We start from the raw sequence: 23,429 nt of genomic DNA on the forward strand, positions 1-23,429 counted from the left end.
CGAACGGTATAAACTCAAAGTTAGTCCCCATGAAATCAGGCATACCCGGTTCCATAAACCTCGAAGGCTTAAACGCTTCAGGTTCAACCCATAGTTTCGGGTCACGCGCGATGGCGAATGCGTTGATAATCAATCGCGAGCCTTTGGGCACAGAGAAGCCTTGGAGCTTCGTGTCCTCAATGGCCTCGTGGAGGATGAGTGGGATCGGTGGGTGGAGCCTCATGGTTTCTTTGAGTGTGCATTTGAGGAAAGTTAGTTTCTCGAGGTGCATCTCATCCACGCGCTGGTCAAGACCCACGACTTCGGCAAGTTCTTGTTGGAGCCGTTTGAGTTCGTCTGGGTTACGTAAGAGCTCCGTCAAGGCCCACTCTATCCCCGACGCCATTGTCTCCGTTCCTCCAAACATAACATCCTTCAAGCACAAATAAATGTTTAAATATATATATATATATAGGACTATATAATGTGTTTTAATTCTTGAACCATGCTAAGATATTATATGTATGTGTGCATATTTTATATAATTCAGCTTACCTTTAAATGATTATTAAGAGTTAAGAAAAAAAGAAGAAGAATGATTAGTGTGCAGAAAAATGTTAATGAAATAAATTATAATGTTTTGGTGTATACCATGACGAGCGCTTTGATATTATCACGTGTAAGTTTTACGGAGCTCTTGTTTCGATTAGTTGATGAATCCTTGCTCACTAAATTTTCTTCTTCGCTGTAAAACGCAAGTAGATCATCCACCATATCGGTATCTTCATCATCTTTTACAGTCTCCCTCTTCTTCATATGCTCATCGATAACTTCATCAATGAACCCGTCCAGATCGTTACGGGCCTTCACGAGCCTCTTGTTTATCCCATGCAGATCGAACCAGCCTAGGAACGGTATGAAGTCTGCGACGTTGAATGCTCCAAATAGCTTTGAGAACTCTTGCAAGATCCTTATGAACTCGTCTTGTTCCGTCTCGCATGCGGCACCAAACGCGGCTCGGTACGTTATGTTTCTTGTCAACGTAAAAATGAGCTCTCCAACGTTTACGGGTTTTCCGACGTTGCTAGACAAAGACCGGACCATATTATTTACTTCGTCGCGGACCGAGGCCCATGACTCAGCTCTTCTACGGCTAAACACCTTCATGACGCATACTTTCCTCATTTGTCTCCAAAAAGGTCCGTAAGGAGCAAAAGCCATGTCAGCTAAGTCGTAAGTTAAGTAATTTATGGCTATTGTCACGGGCCGATTTGAGAAGCTGATGTCTTGGACTTGAAGAACTTGTCGGGCCAGGTCAGGTGATGTGATGGCAAACACGTGACGAAATCCCATTCTTAGGTGGAACAAGCCTCCGTATGTTTCGGCCAGCTTGGCTAGGCCATGGTGTGAAAGTTGGTCCATCATGAGCATGTTTCCAATTATGGGAAGACCTTTCGGACCGGGAGGGTAGAGCGGTTTAAGCCATCGCCGGACAAGGTAGACTATGACGAGAAGAGAGACGGTGATGAGAAGAGCCATCGTTGTAGGATATATTACTTGTGTTTGTGATAATAGAGACTCCATTGTTCGGTTTTTCACTAAATTTTTGAGGTGATGTGATATTAAAGGCCAAGGCTAGTTTTTATAGTGATAAACTGGGGCCTTTTCTATCGATGATTTTTGTTTTTATATATGACATTACAAAAATAAATAAATAAACTTCGAAGAGTGGACTTTTCTTATAAAATACCGACTTGACTTTTACAAAATGAAGTACTTTTGCGTTGGATATATACAATAATGTTGCACTAGATTGTGTATAGAATATTGGTCCATCGTTAGAGACATAATAATTTTTATCACATCATAAATACGATGACCTTACGAGTGAAAACATTTTTATTTCTACTTCTGCATTTCGGTTATTTACTTGTATACCGTTTTGAAGAAACGCACAATATTGAAAATAAATGTAAAACAAACTAGGATCCTCGTTTTCCAATATTGTAATCCAACTCAGCGTTAAGAAATTGCATGCGATGATCATAACCAAAATAAAAATAGAGAAGCACAAAAAAAAAATAGAGAAGCACATAAAAAAAAATAGAGAAGCACATCCATATATAATAGCAAACCCACTTTTTGTATCAACTTTTAATCCAACGGATGAGATTAGTTTCAGTTTTAATCCAACGGTTTAAAATCATTAATCGTGTCTTTTCGTCGCATTCCCATCTTTCAAAAATCACACCTCTTAGTCTTTGCATCTCTTTGTTTTACCTCCTACTTACAAAAATCACATCTATTAATTTTTACACCTTTTAAATCACACATCTTAGTCTTTGCATCTCTTTGTTGTACCTCCTGGTTTCAAAAATCACATCCATTAATTTTTACACCTTTTAAATCACACCTCCTTAGTCTTTGCATCTCTTTGTTGTACTTCCTGGTTTCAAAAATCACATTCATTAATTTTTACACCTTTTAATTTCACACCTCTATGTGTTACACCTCTTTGTTGTACCTCCATGTTTCACATCTATTAATTTTTACACCTTTACATTTCACACCTCTATGTCTTACACCTCTTTGTTTATTATATATAAACTTTTCTTGACTACATAAACAAGTTTCGAAAAATTGTTTTCTGAGTACTAAAGAATTGTATTATTGAAGTGTTTTTTAACTTTCAAGCATCAATCTCTAATTCAAGGTAATTTAATATTTTTGCTGCGAATGACCTGTAGTGTTTCTCGGTTAGATTATTATTACTGTTAGTCGACACTATTAAGTTCATACATTAATCTTAGTTTTGTTAACTTTTAGTCTCTTCAAAAATTTTAGCCTTTCCGGTTTTCATGTTTTTGCATGGCTAATGTTATTAAGTACGTGTGCCATATTTTTTGCATGGCTAATGTTTTTGATTCTCAATGTGCAGATTTTATTTTTTGACTTTCTGGAAAAACCAAAACCAAGATACGAGAGGCATGATGATATGCAGTGATGCTAGAGCTACGGATAAGCCAAATTTTTTTAACAAACATGGTATAATTATAATTTTATATATGTTCTTATTTAACCTATTTATTTTTTCTAACAAACATGGTATAAATGTTATTTATTTATTATTATTATTATTTTTTTTCTGTAGGATGTCCATTAGATGTTCATGATCCATGTTAGTTTACATTTTTTGTAAATAAAGTTTTTAAAAATTTTAGTTGAATTATAATTTCTTATACTTTTTGGGTATCCAACATTTTGATAATATATAGAAATATTACAAATGAGCATGGAAATAGAGAGTGCCGAAGAAAAAGCCAGACATACTTGTGACAACACAAAATCAAATTCTAGAAAGCGTAAGCACGACCAAATGACAAGTCAAGTTAGAAAGAAAAGATCTACTAAAGGTAACTTATTTAGTCTTTGATGACTTTCTAATCTGTATATACAACTTTTTAAAAACATAATGTATAACAGTCACTTTTAGAGTGATCTGGAATCTGCCAAAAAAAAAGAAAATGCAAGAAATTTATAAAATTAGTGTTTAACCTAAAGAAGAGAACATCAAAAGGTGGGATATTATTATCACCTGTTTCACCACATCGACTTCGTTTTCGCTGTGTTTATTGAAAAACATGATGGTACCGATTCATAGACATAAGTGGGAAATCAAATAGAGGGAGATGCAGCCTGGAAGGAGAGCAGCCGACACGGTGGAATGGGATGGATTGGGAGAGACCAACATAAAATCCTCTGTTCTATATTTTATTAATTTTCTGAACTTTTGTAGTTTAATTGAATTGCTTTGATTGAATAGCTGATGAGTGTACAAGTTTTGTCTATATGCATTCTTAGTCTGTTACGTCTTGATTTTTTTTTTTTTCCAAAGAGGAATATGTGATTTGAAGCAAATATTACAAATCCATGTATCAAATGTGTTAGTAGGAAATAAGGCAATCAAGATTAACCCATTAAAAGGGAGGAAAGAAGGGGGTCTTTTGAGGGAAAACGTGAGACCAACATGCATGTAACTGTGGAAAGCATTATAGCCAAATATATATCTCTAAAAGTTGTAGCTGAAGAATGTGAGTTACTCTATACTAACCAATTAGGTTTGATTGGTCGGTCATATAAAACTTGGTTTTGTACATATCTAAAAGTGAGAGAAAAAAACATCCACAAGCATAAGTGAAATTTTATATATGGTTAAAAGTAATGTTCATAGTAAATCATTTGTATACAAACTCCACTTGCTTACAACATCGGAATATTGATTGTGATTTGTGAATCAGTAATCTATGGAAAGAGAAATCGCGTATCAAAGTGAAGGGGAAACGAAACTCAATCTAACCATCTACTCCGATCCCAATCTTCGACCTTCCTTCGACAAGTGGCATTTAGTATTTTCTCGATACAGTAAATAAACCAAGAGAGAAGCAGCCTCATATGTATTTCGATTGATAATGATCAACAACAAAAACAATTTCTAATAGCGAATTAAGAAAGGATACCAATATATAGCACCATATGGTCGGAGACAAGCATAAGTGAAATTTTATATATGGTTAAAAGTAATATTTATAATAAATCAAGCTCTAAAAAAGGCTCACTTTTGTGTGTGACAACATAAAATATAATAACATTGAAATGAATCTTTGGTTTTTTAATCAGCAGAAAGCAATAGCAAGAAATGAAAATGATCAAATTGATTGAGAAAATAAAGAATTTAGGATGAATTACAAATGTTAAATTTCAATTTAGGATTTCACCTCCCCGTACGGCAACGCACGGGTCGCTTTCCTAGTATTGATTAATAGAGTAATTTAAGGGCGTGCGTACATGAAAGTACAAGCTCTATAAATCAAGTAATAAATGTTAGTTGAGTATATATTTTTTCTAGTATTTCAGACCAACTTTTTTGGCATGATTTGGGCCCCTTTCTTCGACGTTCCTATGATAATTTGTTGTGGACAACCAAGAAACCTAGTGATCAAGTACATGCTCTAATATCAATATATATTAATTGAATAAACTTATGTCTGATAGGATATAAACAAACATATGATTTTAGCCTTTTAGTTTGCTCCAAGATTAATAAGGACAGTAACCTTTATACTTTTAATTCGTTTCATAAATTTTTGTTTTCCGAAGTTGTTAGTGTGCTTATCAAATTGTTTGGATGAAATCTATGGATTTTTTTTTTTTTTGTCAAAGACACTTTCCAACATTACAGTAACTTTATTATATTCAGATATATAAATAAAATTTGGTATACTTTGATGAATAAATTAACCACATTGTTATATGATTGAAAATAGTACATTATAATATTACAAGGTTCAAATTTTGTGGACGCATTTATGTTAGTCTATATTTTTTGCGGACAGTCTCTTCATCTCCAGATTTAACCCACAAAATGGACATCTAGTCTCTAAAACCCCCTATAAAATCTAGTGACCTAAACACAAATACAAGTAAAACCAATATGATGTCAAAGAAAGAAAGCAAAAAAAAAAAAAAATAGAGATCAACATAAATACTCCATCTGTATTAGAATAAATGATTTTTTGAGATTTTCACATAAATTAAGAAAAATATTTAATATCTAGCAATAAATGCATTATTATTCATAATAACATATTTTCATAATTATTAACCAATAGTAATTCATAAAAGTTTTAAATTCTCAGTCAATGATTCTTGAAATTTGTAATTTTCTAATATTAATTAATAAAAATATACAGAAAATCATCTATTGTAATAGAAGAAAAAATTCAAAAAACCATCTATTGTGATACAGAGGGGTATTAAAACAACTACTTGTTTTGTAATAAAAAGTGATATAATTTTGTTAGGGAATGATACTTGGAAAAGAGCATGACTCATTTCCTCCAAGTTGTTGACATTTCATTCATCTCTCGTGCGACCAACTTTAGTACAAACTGACAATTTGTTTTCTTCTTTTGCAACAGTAGATAGTTTTTGCGGAAAAACACATATATTTAGATTTAAGTATCACATAATATTACATTCGGAAAATACATAACTTCATATTATAAAATTTTACACAGGTTTGTCTAAAAATTAAATATATGTGTGTAATGCAGACAACATTGAATGTAAATGCAGCAACTGTTTTCCCGAAAAATAAAATAAATAATTTAAACAATAATATTTGATTATTTTGTAAGAAAAAATGATATAATTTTTTTCGAAGTATTAAAAGTAGTTACAATGATGATAATTTTACTTATATAAGCAACACATATCTTAAATATTACCAACCGATCACTTTATTCAGATAACAGAGAAAACAATCTATAATAAAGTAGTTTTGTTCAGTATCTTGGAAATCTGCTACATGAAGCGACTGAAGTTGACGACAAGGCTCAGTAAAAACGAGGTTGTCAACAAAGGATGTAAGCTCACTGGAAAGAAATTGATGACTCAGGTTGACGACAAGGCTCACTGAAAACGAGTTTTACATATCATTTTACTCGCATTGTACCTTTGTATATAAACATTTTTAATTTTACGAACAATAAATTTGATATTTGACCCGGAAAAAGAAAGATAATTTGTTAAAAATGCCTCTTTTGATATACCCCTTTTCAAAAATACCCTCTTTTCTGACCATTTTTATTTTTGCCCTCTTTTAATTTTTAATGACCATTTTACCCTTAGATGGAAATTATTTTATTCAATAAAAAGAAAAACAAAAATTTTCCGCCAAAAAATTTCCGACATATTTTCCCGCCAAAAATTTTTGATAAAAAATTTTTGATAAAAAATTTCGACAAAAAAAATTTCCTGCCAAAATTCTTCCCGCCAAAAAAAATTTACAAGGTTTTTAAAAGGTTTTATAAGGTTTCTACCTTATAAAAGCCTTATAAACACCTTGTAAAGGCTTTTGCAAGATTTTTAAAGAGTTTTAAAAGGTTTTTTAAACAACTTGTAAACGCTTTTACAAGATTTTTAAAAGGTTTTTAAAAGTTTTTCAAATGGTTTTTAAAAAGATTTTTAAAAGGTTTTTAAACACCTTGTAAACGCTTTTACAATGTTTTTAAAAACCTTGTAAATTTTTTTATAAGATTTTTAAAAGAGTTTTAAAAGGTTTTTAAACACCTTGTAAATGCTTTTAAAAAGTTTTTAAAAGCGTTTACAAGGTGTTTAAAAACCTTTTAAAAGCATTTACAAGGTTTTTAAAAGCGTTTACAATGTGTTTAAAAACTTTGTAAACACTTTTAAAAAAATTTTAAAAGCGTTTACAATGTTTTTAAAAGGTACAAATTTCAATATTTTTGGCGGGAAAAATTTTCGATTTTGGTGGAAATTTTTTTTTTTCTGGCGGGAAAAAATAATTTTTTCGGGAAAAATTTTCGATTTTGGCGGGGAAAAAAAAATTTGGCGGAAAAATATTTTCGATTTTGATGACTGTACATTCTTGCTGTCACTCAAAAAAGGGTAATTTGGTCATTTTGTATATAAAGAGGGGTAGTTTTAAAAATAGTCACATAAAGGGGTATTTTTAAAAAAAGGTATGGAAAAATGGACATTTTTTGAGAATGCCCCAAAAAGAAAACATATTTAACTTTTATTTTTCACTTTTATACATAGACATTTACTATTCACGAACAATAACTTTGACATTTCATAGGCAAAAAGAAAGAAAGGATATTTAACTTTTATTTTGCACTAACCATATTTAGACTGCTTGATCTGCCCAAATCGTTTCCTTGTGTTCGGTGTCATACCATACAAAAGGAAAAAAGCTAACCCCAAAATCAGAATGGATCGAGAACTAATCACCTAAAAAGGAATTAGGCCCAACTTCGGCCCATAAGACAAAAATCTAGAGAGGGTTACATATATCATCATCACCTACGCCATTCTTAGCTTTCCTCTGCATCTCTCGCTTTTCCTGTTTTCCTCTTCAAGTCGGCTCTCCTCTTTGCTACACTTACAGGTTTGTTTCTTCTTCCTCGTGTCAACTTGTTCTTTCGCCTCCCATTAGGGTTTGTTTCGACCTCAAAGCATACATCTTTGATATAGAATTCGTAACAGTATTTGATGAGAAATCCAATCTTCCATGTTTATGAAACTAAATCTAGTTGATTAGCAGCAGCATCCTTGTTGTTTTCTATATTCAGTTGTTCTGATCTGGGTTTTTGCAATAGAAAGTTTCGTTTCTGATGCGTCGTTTGGGTTTTTTTAGCTGATCTTGATCTGATCTGATCTCTCTGCTTTATATCAGTTTAAAGGTTCGAGCTTTAGAAACAATGGTGGCCTTCTCCAACCTTAGCTCTGACGCTGGATTGAAGAAGCTCGATGAGCATCTTCTCACTCGCAGTTACATCACTGGGTTAGAATCTTTTTCCCCTTTTTGTGCCTTATTAAATTGAGCAGAGCACCATAAGCTGTATACAGATTCTAATTGCTTTCCTCTGTCTGTGTGTGTTTATAGGTACCAAGCTTCAAAGGATGATATCACTGTCTTTACAGCTCTTTCAAAGCCCCCAACTTCAGAGTATGTCAATGTATCTCGTTGGTTCCACCACATCGATGCCCTCTTGAGGATCTCGTAAGCTCCATTGCCTTGCCTTTTATTGTTTACCAGTTTATATAGGGATCAATAGTTTTTGCTTGTTCTATTGTTATTGTCTTATAAATTGTCTCTATTTACAGTGGTGTCTCTGCTGAAGGAAGTGGTGTTGTTGTTGAGGGACAATCACCTATCACAGAAGAGGCCGTTGCTACTCCCCCTGCAGCTGAGTCTAAGGTAAATCTAGATTCTTTCTATGGTTTCTCATAATGTTCTCTTTGTATATCAGGGAGATTCATATGTGTATGTGTAATTCTAGGCTGCTGCTGAGGAAGAAGATGATGATGATGTTGACCTTTTCGGGGAGGAGACAGAAGAGGAAAAGAAAGCTGCTGAAGAGAGAGCAGCTTCAGTGAAGGCATCTACAAAGAAGAAGGAATGTAAGTATTGGTTTTTGCCTTACACTCTGTAGTTTCAACGATATGGAGATGTATTGGATTTCTCATCTGCTTTTTTCTTAACTTCTGTCAGCTGGAAAGTCATCAGTGTTGATTGATATCAAGCCGTGGGATGATGAGACTGACATGAAGAAGCTAGAGGAATCTGTAAGATCCATTCAGATGGAAGGATTGTTTTGGGGAGCATCAAAGCTTGTCCCAGTTGGTTACGGTATCAAGAAGTTGCAGATCATGTGCACCATTGTTGATGACCTTGTCTCTATTGACACCATGATCGAAGAGCAACTCACTGTTGAACCTATCAATGAATATGTCCAGAGCTGTGACATTGTTGCCTTCAACAAGATATGTAAGTTTCATGAATCTTTTCTCAACTACGTAAATCTTTTGATAAGATAATGCGTTGTGTAACTAAATATTGAATTAAACCATAATGCAGGAGGATGGAGAAAAGCTTGAAGGATGGGCCTGTTTATGTTGTTGTTGTCTTCTTCTATATCCACTTTTCGAAGTTTCTGTCCCCTGTTTTGATTTTATAATTATGTGGAAAGGCTTTGCTATCTCTGATTCATTTTTATAGTTTTGTGAAGACAATTCAGTATTGGCTTAAAGTTTCCAACATATCTCAAATATACGAGAATCTTAATTAAGTTTGAAACTATCGTTCCAGATTAGCTTGAATTCTACATGACTAATTCGATTTGGAGAAGTGGTTTGATTTCTCCTCTTTAAAAAACATAAAAAAGATTGCAGTATCACAAAATATGTGAAGCAAAAATCCATGCAAAGCACGTATATACAAAAATTTGTAGAAGTACGCATGATTTTGGTGTTGGCTAAGAATAAGATTACGTATATATTATAATAATCAGAGTTTTGGTGTGAGAATATGAGTCGAGAACAAGGTCCTTGGGCGTGACGCAATATTTTTTACTTTTCTACAGCCTCATCTCCTTTTTGTAGTCTTTAGTTGCCACAAATTGAAAAAAAAAAAAAAAGTAAAAATGATGGTAGGTTGATCATATGGGTAATGCACGTTCATATGGTTGCTCAAATTTAATTATTATGTTCTTGATTTGGGTCTAAAAGACTATAAAAAGGAGGGTAATCGAGAGGACCATATAATAGAGAAAAATCTCGATGGAGATATTGGTCAGAATCACAAGCTTTGTGGTGTTCTTGTTAGTTTCTGGTGCGGTGTTGTTGCTACTTAGCTCAAGCTCTGTTCACGGGTTGAGATATGGACCCTCTAAGAGATTCTTTAATAGTAGTGATCAGTCTACCGTTTTGGGTCCCAACATGACGTTTGAAAGTGGACATAACAAAGCGCGAAGAGTGCAAGAAGGTAACGTAGAAGAAGGAGGTTGCGTAAACTGCGGAGGAAGAGAAAGAGACTGTGGAGATTGTAGAGGTGAAGATGGAAGCTGTAGAGGTTGTAATGGAACAGGAGGAAGTCCGGGTGATGGTGGAAGAGGCGGTCGTGAAGGAGGAGGAAGAGGCCGGGGAAGAGAAAATGGCAAAGGAGATGGGAAAGGACAAGGTGACAATGGTGGAAAAGAAGATTGCAATGACCATAAAAAGAAGAAAAGAGATGATAGGAACAACGGTGGTGGTGATGTTAATGGTGACGGTGTCGGTATTGGTATTGGTATAGGTATAGGAGGTGAACCTAGCCCTGGAACTGGAGGTGGTGGAGGTGGAGGTGGCGGCGGCGGTGGTGGTGGTGGACCTGGTGGCGGTGGTGGAGGAGGTGGCGGTGGAGGAGGCGGTGGGGGAGGCGTAGGAGATGGATATGGATATGGCCGTGGATGGGGCGGTGGATATGGAGGAGGAGGCGGAGGAGGATGGGGGTGGGGTGGAGATAGCAATGGAGGAGTATGGGGTCCCGGAAACGGCGGTGGTTGTTGGTTTCCCGGTTGTGATAAAAAGTCAAAGAAAGGTCAACATTAATCTCAGACATATTTAAAGACTGTTTTACATTTATTTACGACTGCCATGCATGGCTATGTTTGTTTTTATTATGGATTCTTTTTAGGAGATGCTTACGATTGAGAATATTCAAGAAAAGTAGTTTCCATTTTGAGAAAGAAAAAGGTAATGAAATAACTTCAAATTTGGGNGTGAAGATGGAAGCTGTAGAGGTTGTAATGGAACAGGAGGAAGTCCGGGAGATGATGGAAGAGGGGGTCGAGGAGGAGGAGGAAGAGGCCGAGGAAGAGGAAATGGCAAAGGAGATGAGAAAGGACAAGGTGACAATAGTGGAAAAGAAGATTGCAATGACCATAAAAAGAAGAAAAGAGATGATAGGAACAACGGTGATGGTGATGTTAATGGTGACGGTGTTGGTATTGGTATTGGTATAGGTATAGGAGGTGAACCTAGCCCTGGAACTGGAGGTGGTGGAGGTGGAGGTGGCGGCGGTGGTGGTGGTGGTGGACCTGGTGGCGGTGGTGGAGGAGGAGGTGGAGGAGGCGGTGGGGGAGGCGTAGGAGATGGATATGGATATGGCCGTGGATGGGGCGGTGGATATGGAGGAGGAGGCGGAGGAGGATGGGGGTGGGGTGGAGATAGCAATGGAGGAGTATGGGGTCCCGGAAACGGCGGTGGTTGTTGGTTTCCCGGTTGTGATAAAAAGTCAAAGAAAGGTCAACATTAATCTCAGACATATTTAAAGACTGTTTTACATTTATTTACGACTGCCATGCATGGCTATGTTTGTTTTTATTATGGATTCTTTTTAGGAGATGCTTACGATTGAGAATATTCAAGAAAAGTAGTTTCCATTTTGAGAAAGAAAAAGGTAATGAAATAACTTCAAATTTGGGAATCTATATAATTGGTTGATATGTAAACAAAATGTGTAGGCCAAAAAGTGGAGTGGAGATGATCGTAATTTTTTTTTTTTTTTTTTGGAAAAAGAGATGATCGTAACGTTTTGGTTGGAGTTGTGTTAAGTACAGAGAAGTTGGAATGTGGGTGGATCAATTTAATAAATAAATAAAAAATTGGATTTTTTTTTTAAACTAAGCTGTGATGAATCCCCAATTATTAATTATAGTCCTGTAACTACTACTAAACAAGATCAGGATCGAAGTTTTGTGGCTTGTCTTAGATCTAAAACTCTACCCATACAAAATTCTATAAACATATGTTTTATACTCTCAATGGTGAAAAAAAAGATTCCGTCAATGTTTAGGTTTTCAATGTTGGTCTACGTAATATGTCTCGGTAGCTTTTTGAAATATGCATTTCAAATGGTATAAAATCTTGGCATAAAACTTGCGCTTCGACAGCTTCGAACGACTCAAGGGCTAGACTAAATAGTAAATACTACTTGTAATACATTATACATCCGTACAGGGATGCCAGAGTAGCCAATAACCATCAAACTCATTTATTGGAATTTACTGCTATAGACGATCCCTAATCATGCATAGGCACGTTACACAACTAACAAAAATCACGTGTCATGAGTAGTCTTTTTCATATATAATTTGTCTATATATTGACCCAAGGAAAAAAACAAATTATATATTAATTTTGTTCTTCACAAAACTGTTACTATGGTTGCACAGTTGACATTCTTATTTGCAGGAACATTTACTACGAATATATACAAGAAACTCTTCTTATCTAATAGTCATGTATCCATGTTACTTCATTTTTTACGTATTGAGTTTTAGATAATCTTGAATAATAGTCATATAGATCTCTTTCAAAACAAGTACATTGCATACCCAAAAAAAAAAATTAAAGAGAGTTTGAAAAGTAGATGTTACAATTAAGATCTTGGTGGGTTTTCATAGAATTGTGTACCAGGCGTAATCGTTTTATCCGGGCCTTGATTATACAGAATGCCCTTGAACTGATGACCAGCTATGCCTACCGTCGTCTGATATGCATATTGGCAATCTCCATCTTCGGTACCACTTATTCTAACGCACCGGAAAAGTGCATCCGATGTCACTTCATCTGGAAATGTTGCATCTCCCATCTCTAACCCTAGCAAATTACACACCATTTAGTGGCTAGTGCTAACACTTTACGACAAAACATAATATCAAATCCTAACAAGAACACAATGCTTTGATTGTCCCAAACACAAAAAAAAAATTACCTTAATTTACTTTTTAAATCAAATAAACATTTTCATCATTTTGAAATAGAATTTCTGTATTTAATTTCTTGGATTATACGTGCAATGTCTACAATGATATTTGATCAAAGAAAAAGTGATGCATAGTCTTATAAACATAAAGGTAAAATTTCATATTTTTAATTACTAAAAAGAAACCAAAAAAAAAAAATCAATTATGAAACAACAATGCAAAACTGAAAACAAACCTGATGAGTTTAAAGTAGCCGGTTGATCAATCTCTCTATACGGATTTGGGATGTTCCCAACTCGGTCTCCACCGGTTATTGGGTTGGAGGTTGGCGTCTGTATCTGCTGCCGTTCACGGCGTTTGGCGATGGGGATCCAAGTGCTCCTCACGTGAGTGGGACAGTCGAGCCCGTGGCTCTTGCAGCAAGTTCTACACCGCCCGTGCGTGCACCCTTTCTTGGCTTGGTTTCCACAGTCTTGACAGCTTATGGTTAGGGATCTCGATGACGTGGTCAAATCACAGACGTTGATCTGACCCGGATATAGATCGAGGCTTGGATGCTGCCATATCTGATTGGTGTGGTGGCTCGTGCTTGGGTTATTTGTGTTTCTGTACCAAACCCAATTTGCCTTTTGTTGATTGTCTTCTTCGTTGTTTCTTGATGACCCTATCCCAGCCATTTTAAACTTTGACCTAGCTAGCCCTCCTATAAACCCTAATCTAGAGTTTACGATATCCATAATTCACAAACCCTAGTTGCCATGAAGTCTTGAGCTTTTGATAACTTCGGCCACGTCGCCTTATTTTCTTCTTTGAATGGTCTTCTTAAAACCTGTAATCCTCTCCGATCATATTGTGTGCTTTCATAGCTGTTGTGCAAAACGAAATCAATAAAAGGACATTAATTTCTCCCTTTATTTTTACCTCATCTTTATCTCTTTCTCTCGGTTCATTACTAGTACTCGTCTCATGGACCATAGCTTGCCATGTGGTAGTGATTTAACCGGAGAAATCGCACATGGGTTGTGTCCCAAGGTCATATATTAATGTACATCATCCTATGCTTTGCTGATTAAATTATTCGCATAAAGATTTTAGTTAAGGTAATCTTCGATTTCATACGACAAATAGTTCACAACTTGTCGAAAATTTTGGTTTCTTTTGTTTTAAATTTCATACGACATATGTGCAAGCACATGCAATCATTCACATTCGAAAATTTCATTGCGCTTAAAGTTTAATGATAACACAAAAACTATTTAAATTTTAGAATCTGAAGCTTCAAAATGCAAATTTTACTCTATACAATGCAAATTTTACAAAACAGGCGAAGAAATATTTATGTTGGTTTTTTTTTACTTTCACCAGTCCCCGATATTGGCCAATTTTCACATTTTTGGTAATTATTTGTTTGTAAGTGTTGTAACAGAAGCAATTAAAAAAGTGTACATAGTAAACTCATATCCGATATGCTCAAATATTTAAAATTTATAGGGGACGTACGGAGAAATATAAGAAGCATGTTACTCTAATTTGTATAATACTATATCTATATGTAGTGTGGCTATTCAAGGGAACAAAGCGCCACCTACGTTATGCTCTTTTCTGTATCCACTACTCCATTAACTAGGGGTGGGCAAAAAAACCGAAATCCAAAAAACCGAACCGAACCGAATCAAAATAATAGGTTTGGTTTGGTTATGGTTAAATCTAAAAATCCGTTTGGTTTTCATTTTAGTTAAGCATTTGGTTTAGGTTTGGTCTGGTTAAAAACTGTAAAACCGAATGATTTTTTTGGTTTTTAAAAAAAATTTAGGATAAATTAGATATAATTAGTTTCTCCAACTTATAACTTTAAATTGTATCACAATATCAATATTTTTTTTCTTTATTGGGCTTATAGCTATTGATCTCTTAGTAATCTATCGAATTACAAAACTAAATTTGGATTCTATTTTTTTTTGTGTTTAGGTTTTACTTTTATGTTTATTTTTAGTTATGTATCAACTATCTATTTTTTAAAAGTATAAAATAACCATTAAAAACCGGAACCAAACCGAAACCGAACCGAACTGTAATACATATGGTTTTTATATGGTTCCATTTTTTATGAAACCGAAAAAACCATAAACCGAAAAAACCTAACCGTAACCAAACCGAATTACATATGGTTTCTTTATGGTTCCATTTTTATAAAACCAAAAAAACCGTAAACCGAAAAAACCGAACCTAAACCAAACCGAAAAACCGAACGCCCACCCCTACCATTAACTTTTATCGTCGTCGGTTAAATATGAGAAAGAAAAAAGGAAAAATGATTGCATATGACAACACATCGCCACACATACAATCAATATAAATGTTTTATTAACTACACGAACTATTGTCATTACATACTGACATGCATAAACAAACATGAGTTATGTGTACAACACCATAACCATCTAATTCTGATACTTTCTTTGCCGGAATCCGGTGCTAACCGGTATTGACCGGCGTTGACCAATTTTTTTTTTCATAAACAACAAAAATCAACAAAATAATTACATAACTTTACTAAAATATTATATAATAAAATTTTACTACAAAATAGTATAACATATATACATTTTCCTTTTGTAAATTCAAAAGTTAGTTTTAAAGTTTATACCATATTATATTTATTATATACAAAAGGGAAATGTATATTTGTTATGTACTATATTATATTTGTTATATACAAAAGGAAAATGTATATTTGTTATAATACTTTGTAGTAAAATTTTGTTATATACAAAAATTTCCTTTTATATAACAAATATAATATGATATATAACAATGTTCATAGACTTTTTATAATTGAGTCTATGGTATAAACTCTTTTCTATAAGATGAAACATATAATTTTTTCTTAAAATCTTTTGGCTTAAAAATGTTCATAGACTTTTTATAATTGAGTCTAATTTGTTTTTTTTGTCAAAGTATATTGCACCTTGCTATATATTTAACCTTTGATTTAACATTTTTTTTATATACTTGTTATATAAAAATATTTAATAGCATGCTACATAATAAAATATAATAGGTTATACAAATGATATGGTATAAAATTAAAAACCAAATTTTGAATTTATAAAAGAAAAATGTATATTTGTTGTATTATTTTGTAGTAAAAATTTATTATATAATTTTTTAGTAAAGTTATGTAATTTTTTTAAATTTTTGTTTTTTGAAAAAAATAAATAAAATTTTTAATTTTTTGGTCAACACCGGTCAACATTGGTCAACGCCGGTCAACACCGGATTCTGGCAAACAAATCATCGGAATTAGATGGTTATGGTGTTGTACACATAACTCATGTTTGTTTATGCATGTCCTTATGTAATGACAATAGTTCATGTCAGTAACAAAACATTTATATTGTTTGTATGTGTAGCTATGTGTTGGCTAATACTTGGCGTAGCTGGCAAACATTTTTCCAAGAAAAAATCATAATAAGTAACTTATATTTATAAAAGAAACACTTTACTTTTTAGTGGAAGATATATTCAAACTGTTTTTAATTTCTCTAACTGCTTAATAAAGACATGGACGAAATATTCTTCATCATTTATTTTTCGTGTCATCTAGTTTTTGAGTTGAACTGTTTTAAATTTAAATTTAACCCACGATAAAAAACTGTTTGGGCGACGAAATTGGAATAGTCCTGCAAAAAAATTGAAAAACTGTTGTAAATATAACTTATCGTAATCGTAACTAATCGTTAGTTAAACAAGAACAAATTGTGGAAATTAATAATTTGTATGTATATAGGGAAAACAGAATGGAGTGATAAGAGAGGGATAACGCCCGAGAAGATATCAAATTCGTTCTCAAATTTGTTGAGCGATTCTCGAGTCTTCTTGTTTATGTTTTTCTTATTATATTCTTGATATAGTTATATATTTTTGTAATTAGTCTTTCTTTTTTTTGTTTAAATTCTGAAAGCTAGAGGGATATCAGGAGATCTCCAACGAACTTCTGTAATCTATATATATGATCGAACTAAAGTATTACCCACTTTGATTTTAGATGCATTTTGAAAAAAAATATCAGAACTGTTCTTAATAGATTATTTTGAATCTCCTTAATAAGATTTTTTAAAAGTTATTTTATTCAATTATAAATGAAATATTTGAACAAAATGAGGCATAGAATCGGATAGTGGAATTGATAAAACAGAAATGATTTTCATTCGTTGGCAAAATGAAATCCATTAGAATCTAAACAAATCTTAAAAAGGAAAACTAAGCAAAACCTACCAATGTTCAAAGAACACTAAAACATTTAACTAGTCTTATTCATGAAAGAACATAAACCAACCCTAAGCTGTCTCCTCCTCCGGCAAGTAGTATCTGTTCTTCAACCAAATAGCATCGGCAATAATAGGCTCGTCATCTTTGTTCCTATGCCAAGTGTAATGGGCATGAGTCCTGTTCTTTATCTCAAGCATGGCGTGTCCGAAACTGGCCTCCCTAAAGGCGGAATAACTTGGTTGCGGCTCCGTGTAACTGCATGAAAAATAGAGTATCTTAATCAAAGAAGAAAGATACTAAAGTTTTAATCAAGGTCACTATACAATCTTTTTTTAAAAAGAAACCTGTTAGCAATTCCTTCTATGTTGCCTCCATCTCCAATGGTAATGTAAACGGGTGCAGATTGGTCTTTCACCGGAGTACTCATTCCGTCAGTGATATTGTACTTAATGTTGGAGACACGCTCTGATCGCTCGTAGGCATGGACATGACCAGCAAAGACGATATCGACTTTGTTTTCGACGAACCATGGCTCGAACGTAACTCTCATGCTCTCACCTTCCATGTAGTGATAATTGTTGCTGTTGTACCACGGCGCATGAACAAGAACAATCAACCAGGGAGTCTCTGATCGGTTAACTTTCTTGAGCTCATCCTGGAGCCACGAGTTCTGAGGAGTGTACTTGTCTATAGTACACAAGAAAACATTAACATTAATGTGATATAGATCAAAATGTAGTAGAGTGCTAGTCTTAGATCGTACCATAAGCTGAGTAAGAGGAGAGCACGATGATGTAAGCGGAGGCTCGTTTGATGGAGTACCAAAGCGGAGAAGTACTCTGTGAGGCTCTGTAGGGAACATGGTAGCGGTTCATGTACGGCTTGAAGGGTGTTGTCTCGCCCTGCGTGCAATTCAATGTTTTAACTCTAAAACTAAAAATGTGTGTTCTTTAATTATGGAAAAATATAAATAGATAGGAACTTACTAAACTCTGGGCGTAATCAATCTCGTGGTTCCCTGCGGCCCAGATCCAAGGCTGGTACGCGGCGCTTGGTTCTACAAACCGGGCGTATGAATCCCATTTTCTTTGGTCGTGATTAGGATGATCATCAGCGTAAGACAAGTCTCCGGCAAAAAGCACCGCTTGGCCTTTTGGGTTCGACATGTAATTGTACAATGTCTGGTTGGAGGCATAGGTTTGGCCAAGATCACCTATAAATGTAACGTAGTTAAGATTAATAAAATTAGATACAAAACCTCAAAATTTGTTTTTGAAAGTGTGAATCTATGGGTTACCTATGACACCGAATGTGTAAGCAACATCTGGACCAACTTTTGGTGGAGTCATGAAGTTGAATTGTCTAATGGAGCGACCAGTTCCAAGCTCGTAGAAATACTTAGTATCATACTGCACACACAAAAAAGTTAGTATATTTAAGAACCATATTTAACTAGATAGATAACTTGGAGGGCAAGGCTAAGTAAATGTACAAACCTCAAGCCCTTTAATGGTGGCGTGGTGAAGAAAACCAGATGTGTAGTCGTAGTATCTATAGGTAGACGTTGACGCTACAGCACTCATCTTTTCACTACCATCAGTATCAGCGTTCCAATATCTAACGATATTGGAACCATCGTCCAAGTTTAAAGGCGTTACCCACGAGATAATCATACCTCGACCAGCGTGATCTCCTTGTGTTATGTGAACCTGAGAAAGGAGCAAGAGTGAACGCTCAGTAAGTCCCAAAGTGAGAAAAAGAAAATGTAAAAAGTGATTTTATATAGAGAAATTGAGAATCACTTGTTCCGGAGCGTTTAAACCGGCGGGAGGAGGAAAGGTTTCGAGTGGCATTTCTTCGGATGGTTCAGATACTCTGACATAGCTACTGGTGACTCCGGCGTGGCTCACCGCGAAGATGCTTAGCAACACGACCGCATAGCAAAAGAGTGCTAAACGATTCAACTTCATTTTGTTTTGGTGTTTAGAGAGAAAGCTAATAGCGTGTGTTTTGCTTTGTAAATGATGTTTTATTATGTGATCGAAATGTTTATATAGAGAAAAAAGAATGCTAGGTATATTCGACTTAAATTCTTCTTAAAGATTTTGTTCCAAAGAGAAGTAGTTAAGAAAATATTCTTAGAATTATTCTAAAGATGTTTAAAAACGATATTCGCTCATTTGAGTAAAAAAATAATAACTGTTTTTTTCCACAAATTGAAAATATATTGACTCTATACGGAAAATAAGTATAATCAGTATAATCAAACTTGTCATTACATCCAAATTTAGCTAAAGCATGTGCACTGTTACAATTTCTTTTTATAAAAATAAATATAGCATGGTGTAATTTTGATGTCCAAAATCTTATATTTTGTAGAAGATTTGTTAGTGAAGCGTTTAAGTGTAAGTCATTAGCCATTTTGATTAAAGTATCACAATCAACCTCAAAAACAATAGATAATCTATATCCTTTAATCCAAGCCTATTGTATTGCTACCAAGAGTCCTTTTGTTTATGTCGGTCATCTTGGTGGTCTCTAGGGGATCCTGAATAAAAAATAGATATATTTTATTTAAATATGTTATTTCAAAGAAAGTTTGTTTAGAATATATTCTTAGAACAAAGATGTTTGAAAACGAGATCCAGCTGATTTGAGTGAAAGAATAATAATTATTTGTCACTGAAAAATCATTCAGTAAAAATATCACAACAAGTCTATTTACAAACTAAAAGATATTCTGACAATTTATTCGGTTACAATGTTTTTCTCATCGAGATATATATTAACTGAAAATATCTATTTTATTTTTAATCCATCAAAAAATTAATTAAAAAATAAAGGAGTTATTAAGAAATATATGTTCGGCCGATGGCACTAGTCTAATTGTTTGCCAAAATTTTCATTTGGCCATTAACCAATGTGGCAAATTAGTACATATGCTATAACTCGAATTGAAATTTATTTATACAGATTTTTTGAATATTTTTATATGTTAAAATAATATTTAATTAGTTTTATTAGTTTTTAATTAGTTTTATTAGTTTTATTAGTTTTATTAGTACATATGCTATAGCACGAATAGATATGTTTTATTAGTTTTTAAATAATCACATAATATAATCTGAACCCGTTATCTGTTGTAAATATTATAATTTATCATATTCATTACATTTAAACCGTCGTCTCATATAAATATTTTAAATCTTTTTTAATTACTTTTGGTAATTTGCTTTAGTATGTTCAATATTGATCATATTTTTAAAAATATCAAGTTAAGCTTGAACTTTATAATTTACTAACAAACTATTTTCCCATGATTGAACTAGAAAGTCAAATTCTTCATTATTTATGTGATTATCTCTAAGCTGAGTCGATGAAAATCAAAATCAAAACATCTAATGGTTAGAAAATTGTGTTTTTTACATCTATAAGACTACGATAGTGGAAATAATTGTGGATTGGGTGCTTTTATGTTAGTTAAATAACACAATGATATTATCCTATGATTCTAAAGAATTGAGAAGTGAAAACAAAAAATTGCACAAAAATCGTTAAATTTAAATATATTCACCAATTTATTGCAACTTAATCGTTGATTGTTAATTGTTTTCCATTATATTATAAAAAGAAGAAATGAATTTTATTCAGGAAGTTGATGAAGTTCATAAAAATGCATATATTAACTGTATGGGATAAACGACCAATTTAATACAAAAATTATGGAAAACATGATTTTATCTATAGTATTGCGGCAAAATCTATTTCAACATTTTGTTTAACATGATTTTATCTATAGTATTGCGGCAAAATCTATTTCAACATTTTGTTTACTTCATAATAAATTGACAAATAAAAATCTTTTTTTCTTTTAATCCCATTATAAATTTACTGAATAAAACTTAAAATTATTGGAACAAGGTTCAACCAATTTTTTCACAGCTAAATAATTACCGGAATGACAAATAACACCAAATACTAGTACTCAGCATAGGTGAGGTCTGCAGATCTAAACACTCACCCCGGTTATCAACTATACCTATACGTTCTCAAATTCTTGTTATATTTCTATTCTACCTTGATGACCATTTTGCGATAGTCTAATGGCCCTAATTTAGACCATTATAATTATATAATCATGTTCCATCTGGCCTTTAACAACGTGATTATATAAATAACCTTTTCATTATAGAGATAAAATAATTTAAACTCACAAATTTCAGATTCTTGACATCAGGAAATACATGCAAACTCATACAAAATAAAGAACACAAATATATCTTTCCACTCATTTCTATTACGCCCAATCATTACTATAAAATCAAGAGTTATTAATTTTCCTGCAATTCTTCCTGATTTCACCACTCGAACCTGTCAAGGGAGAGATGTTCCCCATCTTGACCATCGATTCTGCGAACTGCTCAAAGAACTTTTCTTGATCCTCTGCATACTTCTTCACGAGCTCTCTCGATTGTTCATTGCTAGAGAACAAGACTTGGTCGGAATTCAACAGTCCCATGTTCTCGATCAAGTTCTTGAAGTAGCTGTTATCAAACCTCCCGGCACTGTTGATGTCAAGCTCCGACAGGATTTGATCCCCACCAGATCTAGGGCACCTTTGACGCAAGTTGGCAGCATAGGATTGCTCTAAGGTTGTGTCGGGACTTCCGTTTCCAGATTGGTTGTAAAGTCTTTGTCTGAAACTAGTGCATCTTGAGAATCCAATGGTGTGGCTCCCTGAACAAAATGTGGGTAAGGTTATGATTAAATTGTCTTTGAAGGTTAAACGTTAGCCTGAAGTAAATCCAAAAAAGTAAAAAATTCTGTCTTGTGTGTGAAGTAAGGTTACCGGAGAGAGCAACAACGTCGGTGAGGTCAAGACCTTGATTGTTGAATCTCGAGACAATTGTGTTGAAAGTGTTGTTAGGTGCAGGGATGTTGTTGTTTGATCCACTCAAACTTGCACTTGTCGAATCTCTTCTTCCCAAAGGAACCATCCAGCTTGGTCCACCAGTCTACACACAAACCAAACCAAATCAGATCTCGAAAATTTTGAAAAAGCAATAGAGACAGAGGCAGAAAAATAAAGTGGCTTACAAGAACAGAGGAGTCTCTAGCAGCTAGAGTTAAGGCGTCAGCACAAGAAACAGTGTTAGGGCATTCACTCTCCAGTGCAGCTTTGATCTCGTCAACAACTTCAAACCCGCGGGCCGATCTGCTGTTAGGGTTTGAGTTCTTCTCAGTAACTATACTCCCACTTGTGTCTAAAAGCAACGATCCATCACAACCCTACACAGATTCAATTAAACAGATGAAATTAGAGAAGATTAATCTCAAACATTAGTCGTTAACTTGTTGAGAAAGTTACTTAAAAAAAAAACTCTTCAATACCTGAACGAAACAATCATGGAAATGAAGCCTCATAAGGGAAGCAGCCATACGAGTCTCCCTTGCAACAGCGTTGGCTACAACTGACCTCACAATCTCCTCGGCTCTAGGGCACGAGCTGCGGTAGAAACCTGGGAAGAGATTCCCTCTCTCACCGCCATAGTTACTCTCGTCGTCGTCGCAGATGCAGAGAGTAAAAGGGTAAGTAAGATATAGAAGAACGAGAAAGCTTCCGATTCTTGCCATTGTCAGTTTCGGTTAGGTAGATCAAGCAAGAAGAAAGGAGATAGATGACTTTGTGATGGTAAGAGATATGGAAGAGGAGAAGAAGAATCGAAAGTATATATAGGCGACTAAGGCGAGAGAGTTCGTGGATTTTGGCGTCATGGAGAGGAAAAAACAATGGCAATAGAGTTGGTACCTTGATTGGAGTCCATTAATTAAGATAAATAAATGAAAAAATGACAATACGTATATTTTTAAAAAATGGTTTGAATTCAAAGAGACTATACAAAATCTTGGGTTTGGTATACAAATGTCCCAAACTTGCATGAGTTGTTTGACTAATTCACCTCCATTTTGGTTATTATAATAGTTTGTTTGTTATTAAGGTTTGTATAAAGTTTAAACTCAATTTAATTTTGATAGAGCCAAAATAGAACCAAAAGTTAAAAG

General features: G+C 34.1%; 6 protein-coding genes across 7 annotated transcripts in view; 2 read left to right on the top strand and 4 right to left on the bottom strand.

The window, feature by feature from the left end:
- Window positions 1–1,563, bottom strand: part of LOC104747644 (cytochrome P450 84A1-like) — an 8,970-nt gene extending 7,407 nt beyond the window's left edge. Inside the window, exons 1-2 of the mRNA XM_010469312.2 lie at window positions 631–1,563; window positions 60–412 (exon numbers count right to left, since the gene is read on the bottom strand). Of these exons, the coding sequence (XP_010467614.2) occupies window positions 60–412; window positions 631–1,563 (1,286 nt within the window). The remainder of the gene's footprint in view (window positions 1–59; window positions 413–630) is intronic.
- Window positions 7,862–9,635, top strand: LOC104747645 (elongation factor 1-delta 2-like). Its single transcript, XM_010469313.2, has 7 exons — window positions 7,862–7,951; window positions 8,240–8,347; window positions 8,450–8,566; window positions 8,671–8,764; window positions 8,847–8,967; window positions 9,059–9,334; window positions 9,425–9,635. Coding segments are annotated over exons 2-7 (693 nt in total). The 5' UTR covers window positions 7,862–7,951; window positions 8,240–8,264; the 3' UTR covers window positions 9,427–9,635.
- Window positions 10,126–11,641, top strand: LOC104748835 (glycine-rich cell wall structural protein 1.8-like). Its single transcript, XM_019236830.1, has 3 exons — window positions 10,126–10,681; window positions 11,112–11,390; window positions 11,445–11,641. The coding sequence occupies exons 1-3, from the start codon at window positions 10,126–10,128 to the stop codon at window positions 11,639–11,641; spliced, it is 1,032 nt and encodes a 343-aa protein (XP_019092375.1).
- LOC104747646 (protein SHI RELATED SEQUENCE 4-like) lies at window positions 12,696–13,996 on the bottom strand. Of its 2 annotated transcripts, none has more exons than XM_010469316.2 (2): window positions 13,330–13,996; window positions 12,696–12,981 (listed from the first exon to the last, which is right to left on the bottom strand). In XM_010469316.2, the coding sequence occupies exons 1-2, from the start codon at window positions 13,829–13,831 to the stop codon at window positions 12,767–12,769; spliced, it is 717 nt and encodes a 238-aa protein (XP_010467618.1). In that variant the 5' UTR covers window positions 13,832–13,996; the 3' UTR covers window positions 12,696–12,766. The 2 variants fall into 2 exon arrangements, with proteins under 2 accessions (XP_010467618.1, XP_010467617.1); XM_010469315.2 differs by having other exon boundaries at window positions 12,696–12,987.
- Window positions 17,266–19,370, bottom strand: LOC104747647 (purple acid phosphatase 5-like). Its single transcript, XM_010469317.1, has 7 exons — window positions 19,169–19,370; window positions 18,863–19,075; window positions 18,664–18,775; window positions 18,353–18,579; window positions 18,130–18,268; window positions 17,711–18,053; window positions 17,266–17,621 (listed from the first exon to the last, which is right to left on the bottom strand). The coding sequence occupies exons 1-7, from the start codon at window positions 19,334–19,336 to the stop codon at window positions 17,435–17,437; spliced, it is 1,389 nt and encodes a 462-aa protein (XP_010467619.1). The 5' UTR covers window positions 19,337–19,370; the 3' UTR covers window positions 17,266–17,434.
- On the bottom strand, window positions 21,530–23,089 carry LOC104747648 (peroxidase 15). The gene is made up of 4 exons (XM_010469318.2): window positions 22,758–23,089; window positions 22,464–22,655; window positions 22,216–22,381; window positions 21,530–22,103 (listed from the first exon to the last, which is right to left on the bottom strand). Exons 1-4 carry the CDS (start codon window positions 22,998–23,000, stop codon window positions 21,688–21,690), a joined length of 1,017 nt encoding a protein of 338 aa, XP_010467620.1. The 5' UTR covers window positions 23,001–23,089; the 3' UTR covers window positions 21,530–21,687.

The sequence above is a fragment of the Camelina sativa genome, chromosome 15 (assembly GCF_000633955.1).
Source record: "Camelina sativa cultivar DH55 chromosome 15, Cs, whole genome shotgun sequence".
In the NCBI taxonomy this organism is placed as follows: domain Eukaryota; kingdom Viridiplantae; phylum Streptophyta; class Magnoliopsida; order Brassicales; family Brassicaceae; genus Camelina; species Camelina sativa.

What these genes read in the sequence shown, in the direction of transcription:
- LOC104747647 (XM_010469317.1), bottom strand. Translation starts at nt 19,336, where the DNA reads ATGAAGTTGAATCGTTTAGCACTCTTTTGCTATGCGGTCGTGTTGCTA. An exon ending in GTTTAAACGCTCCGGAACAA is followed by an intron (nt 19,076 to 19,168) that starts GTGATTCTCAAT and finishes CTCCTTTCTCAG; the next exon opens with GTTCACATAACACAAGGAGA. An exon ending in TTGATTACGCCCAGAGTTTA is followed by an intron (nt 18,269 to 18,352) that starts GTAAGTTCCTAT and finishes AATTGCACGCAG; the next exon opens with GGCGAGACAACACCCTTCAA.
- LOC104747645 (XM_010469313.2), top strand. Translation starts at nt 8,265, where the DNA reads ATGGTGGCCTTCTCCAACCTTAGCTCTGACGCTGGATTGAAGAAGCTC. An exon ending in ACTCGCAGTTACATCACTGG is followed by an intron (nt 8,348 to 8,449) that starts GTTAGAATCTTT and finishes GTGTGTTTATAG; the next exon opens with GTACCAAGCTTCAAAGGATG. An exon ending in CCCCTGCAGCTGAGTCTAAG is followed by an intron (nt 8,765 to 8,846) that starts GTAAATCTAGAT and finishes GTGTAATTCTAG; the next exon opens with GCTGCTGCTGAGGAAGAAGA.
- LOC104747646 (XM_010469315.2), bottom strand. Translation starts at nt 13,831, where the DNA reads ATGGATATCGTAAACTCTAGATTAGGGTTTATAGGAGGGCTAGCTAGG. An exon ending in GGCTACTTTAAACTCATCAG is followed by an intron (nt 12,988 to 13,329) that starts GTTTGTTTTCAG and finishes GTAATTTGCTAG; the next exon opens with GGTTAGAGATGGGAGATGCA.
- LOC104748835 (XM_019236830.1), top strand. Translation starts at nt 10,126, where the DNA reads ATGGAGATATTGGTCAGAATCACAAGCTTTGTGGTGTTCTTGTTAGTT. An exon ending in TGGAACTGGAGGTGGTGGAG is followed by an intron (nt 11,391 to 11,444) that starts GTGGAGGTGGCG and finishes GTGGTGGAGGAG; the next exon opens with GAGGTGGAGGAGGCGGTGGG.
- LOC104747648 (XM_010469318.2), bottom strand. Translation starts at nt 23,000, where the DNA reads ATGGCAAGAATCGGAAGCTTTCTCGTTCTTCTATATCTTACTTACCCT. An exon ending in CTAGAGACTCCTCTGTTCTT is followed by an intron (nt 22,382 to 22,463) that starts GTAAGCCACTTT and finishes GTTTGTGTGTAG; the next exon opens with ACTGGTGGACCAAGCTGGAT. An exon ending in CGACGTTGTTGCTCTCTCCG is followed by an intron (nt 22,104 to 22,215) that starts GTAACCTTACTT and finishes CATTTTGTTCAG; the next exon opens with GGAGCCACACCATTGGATTC.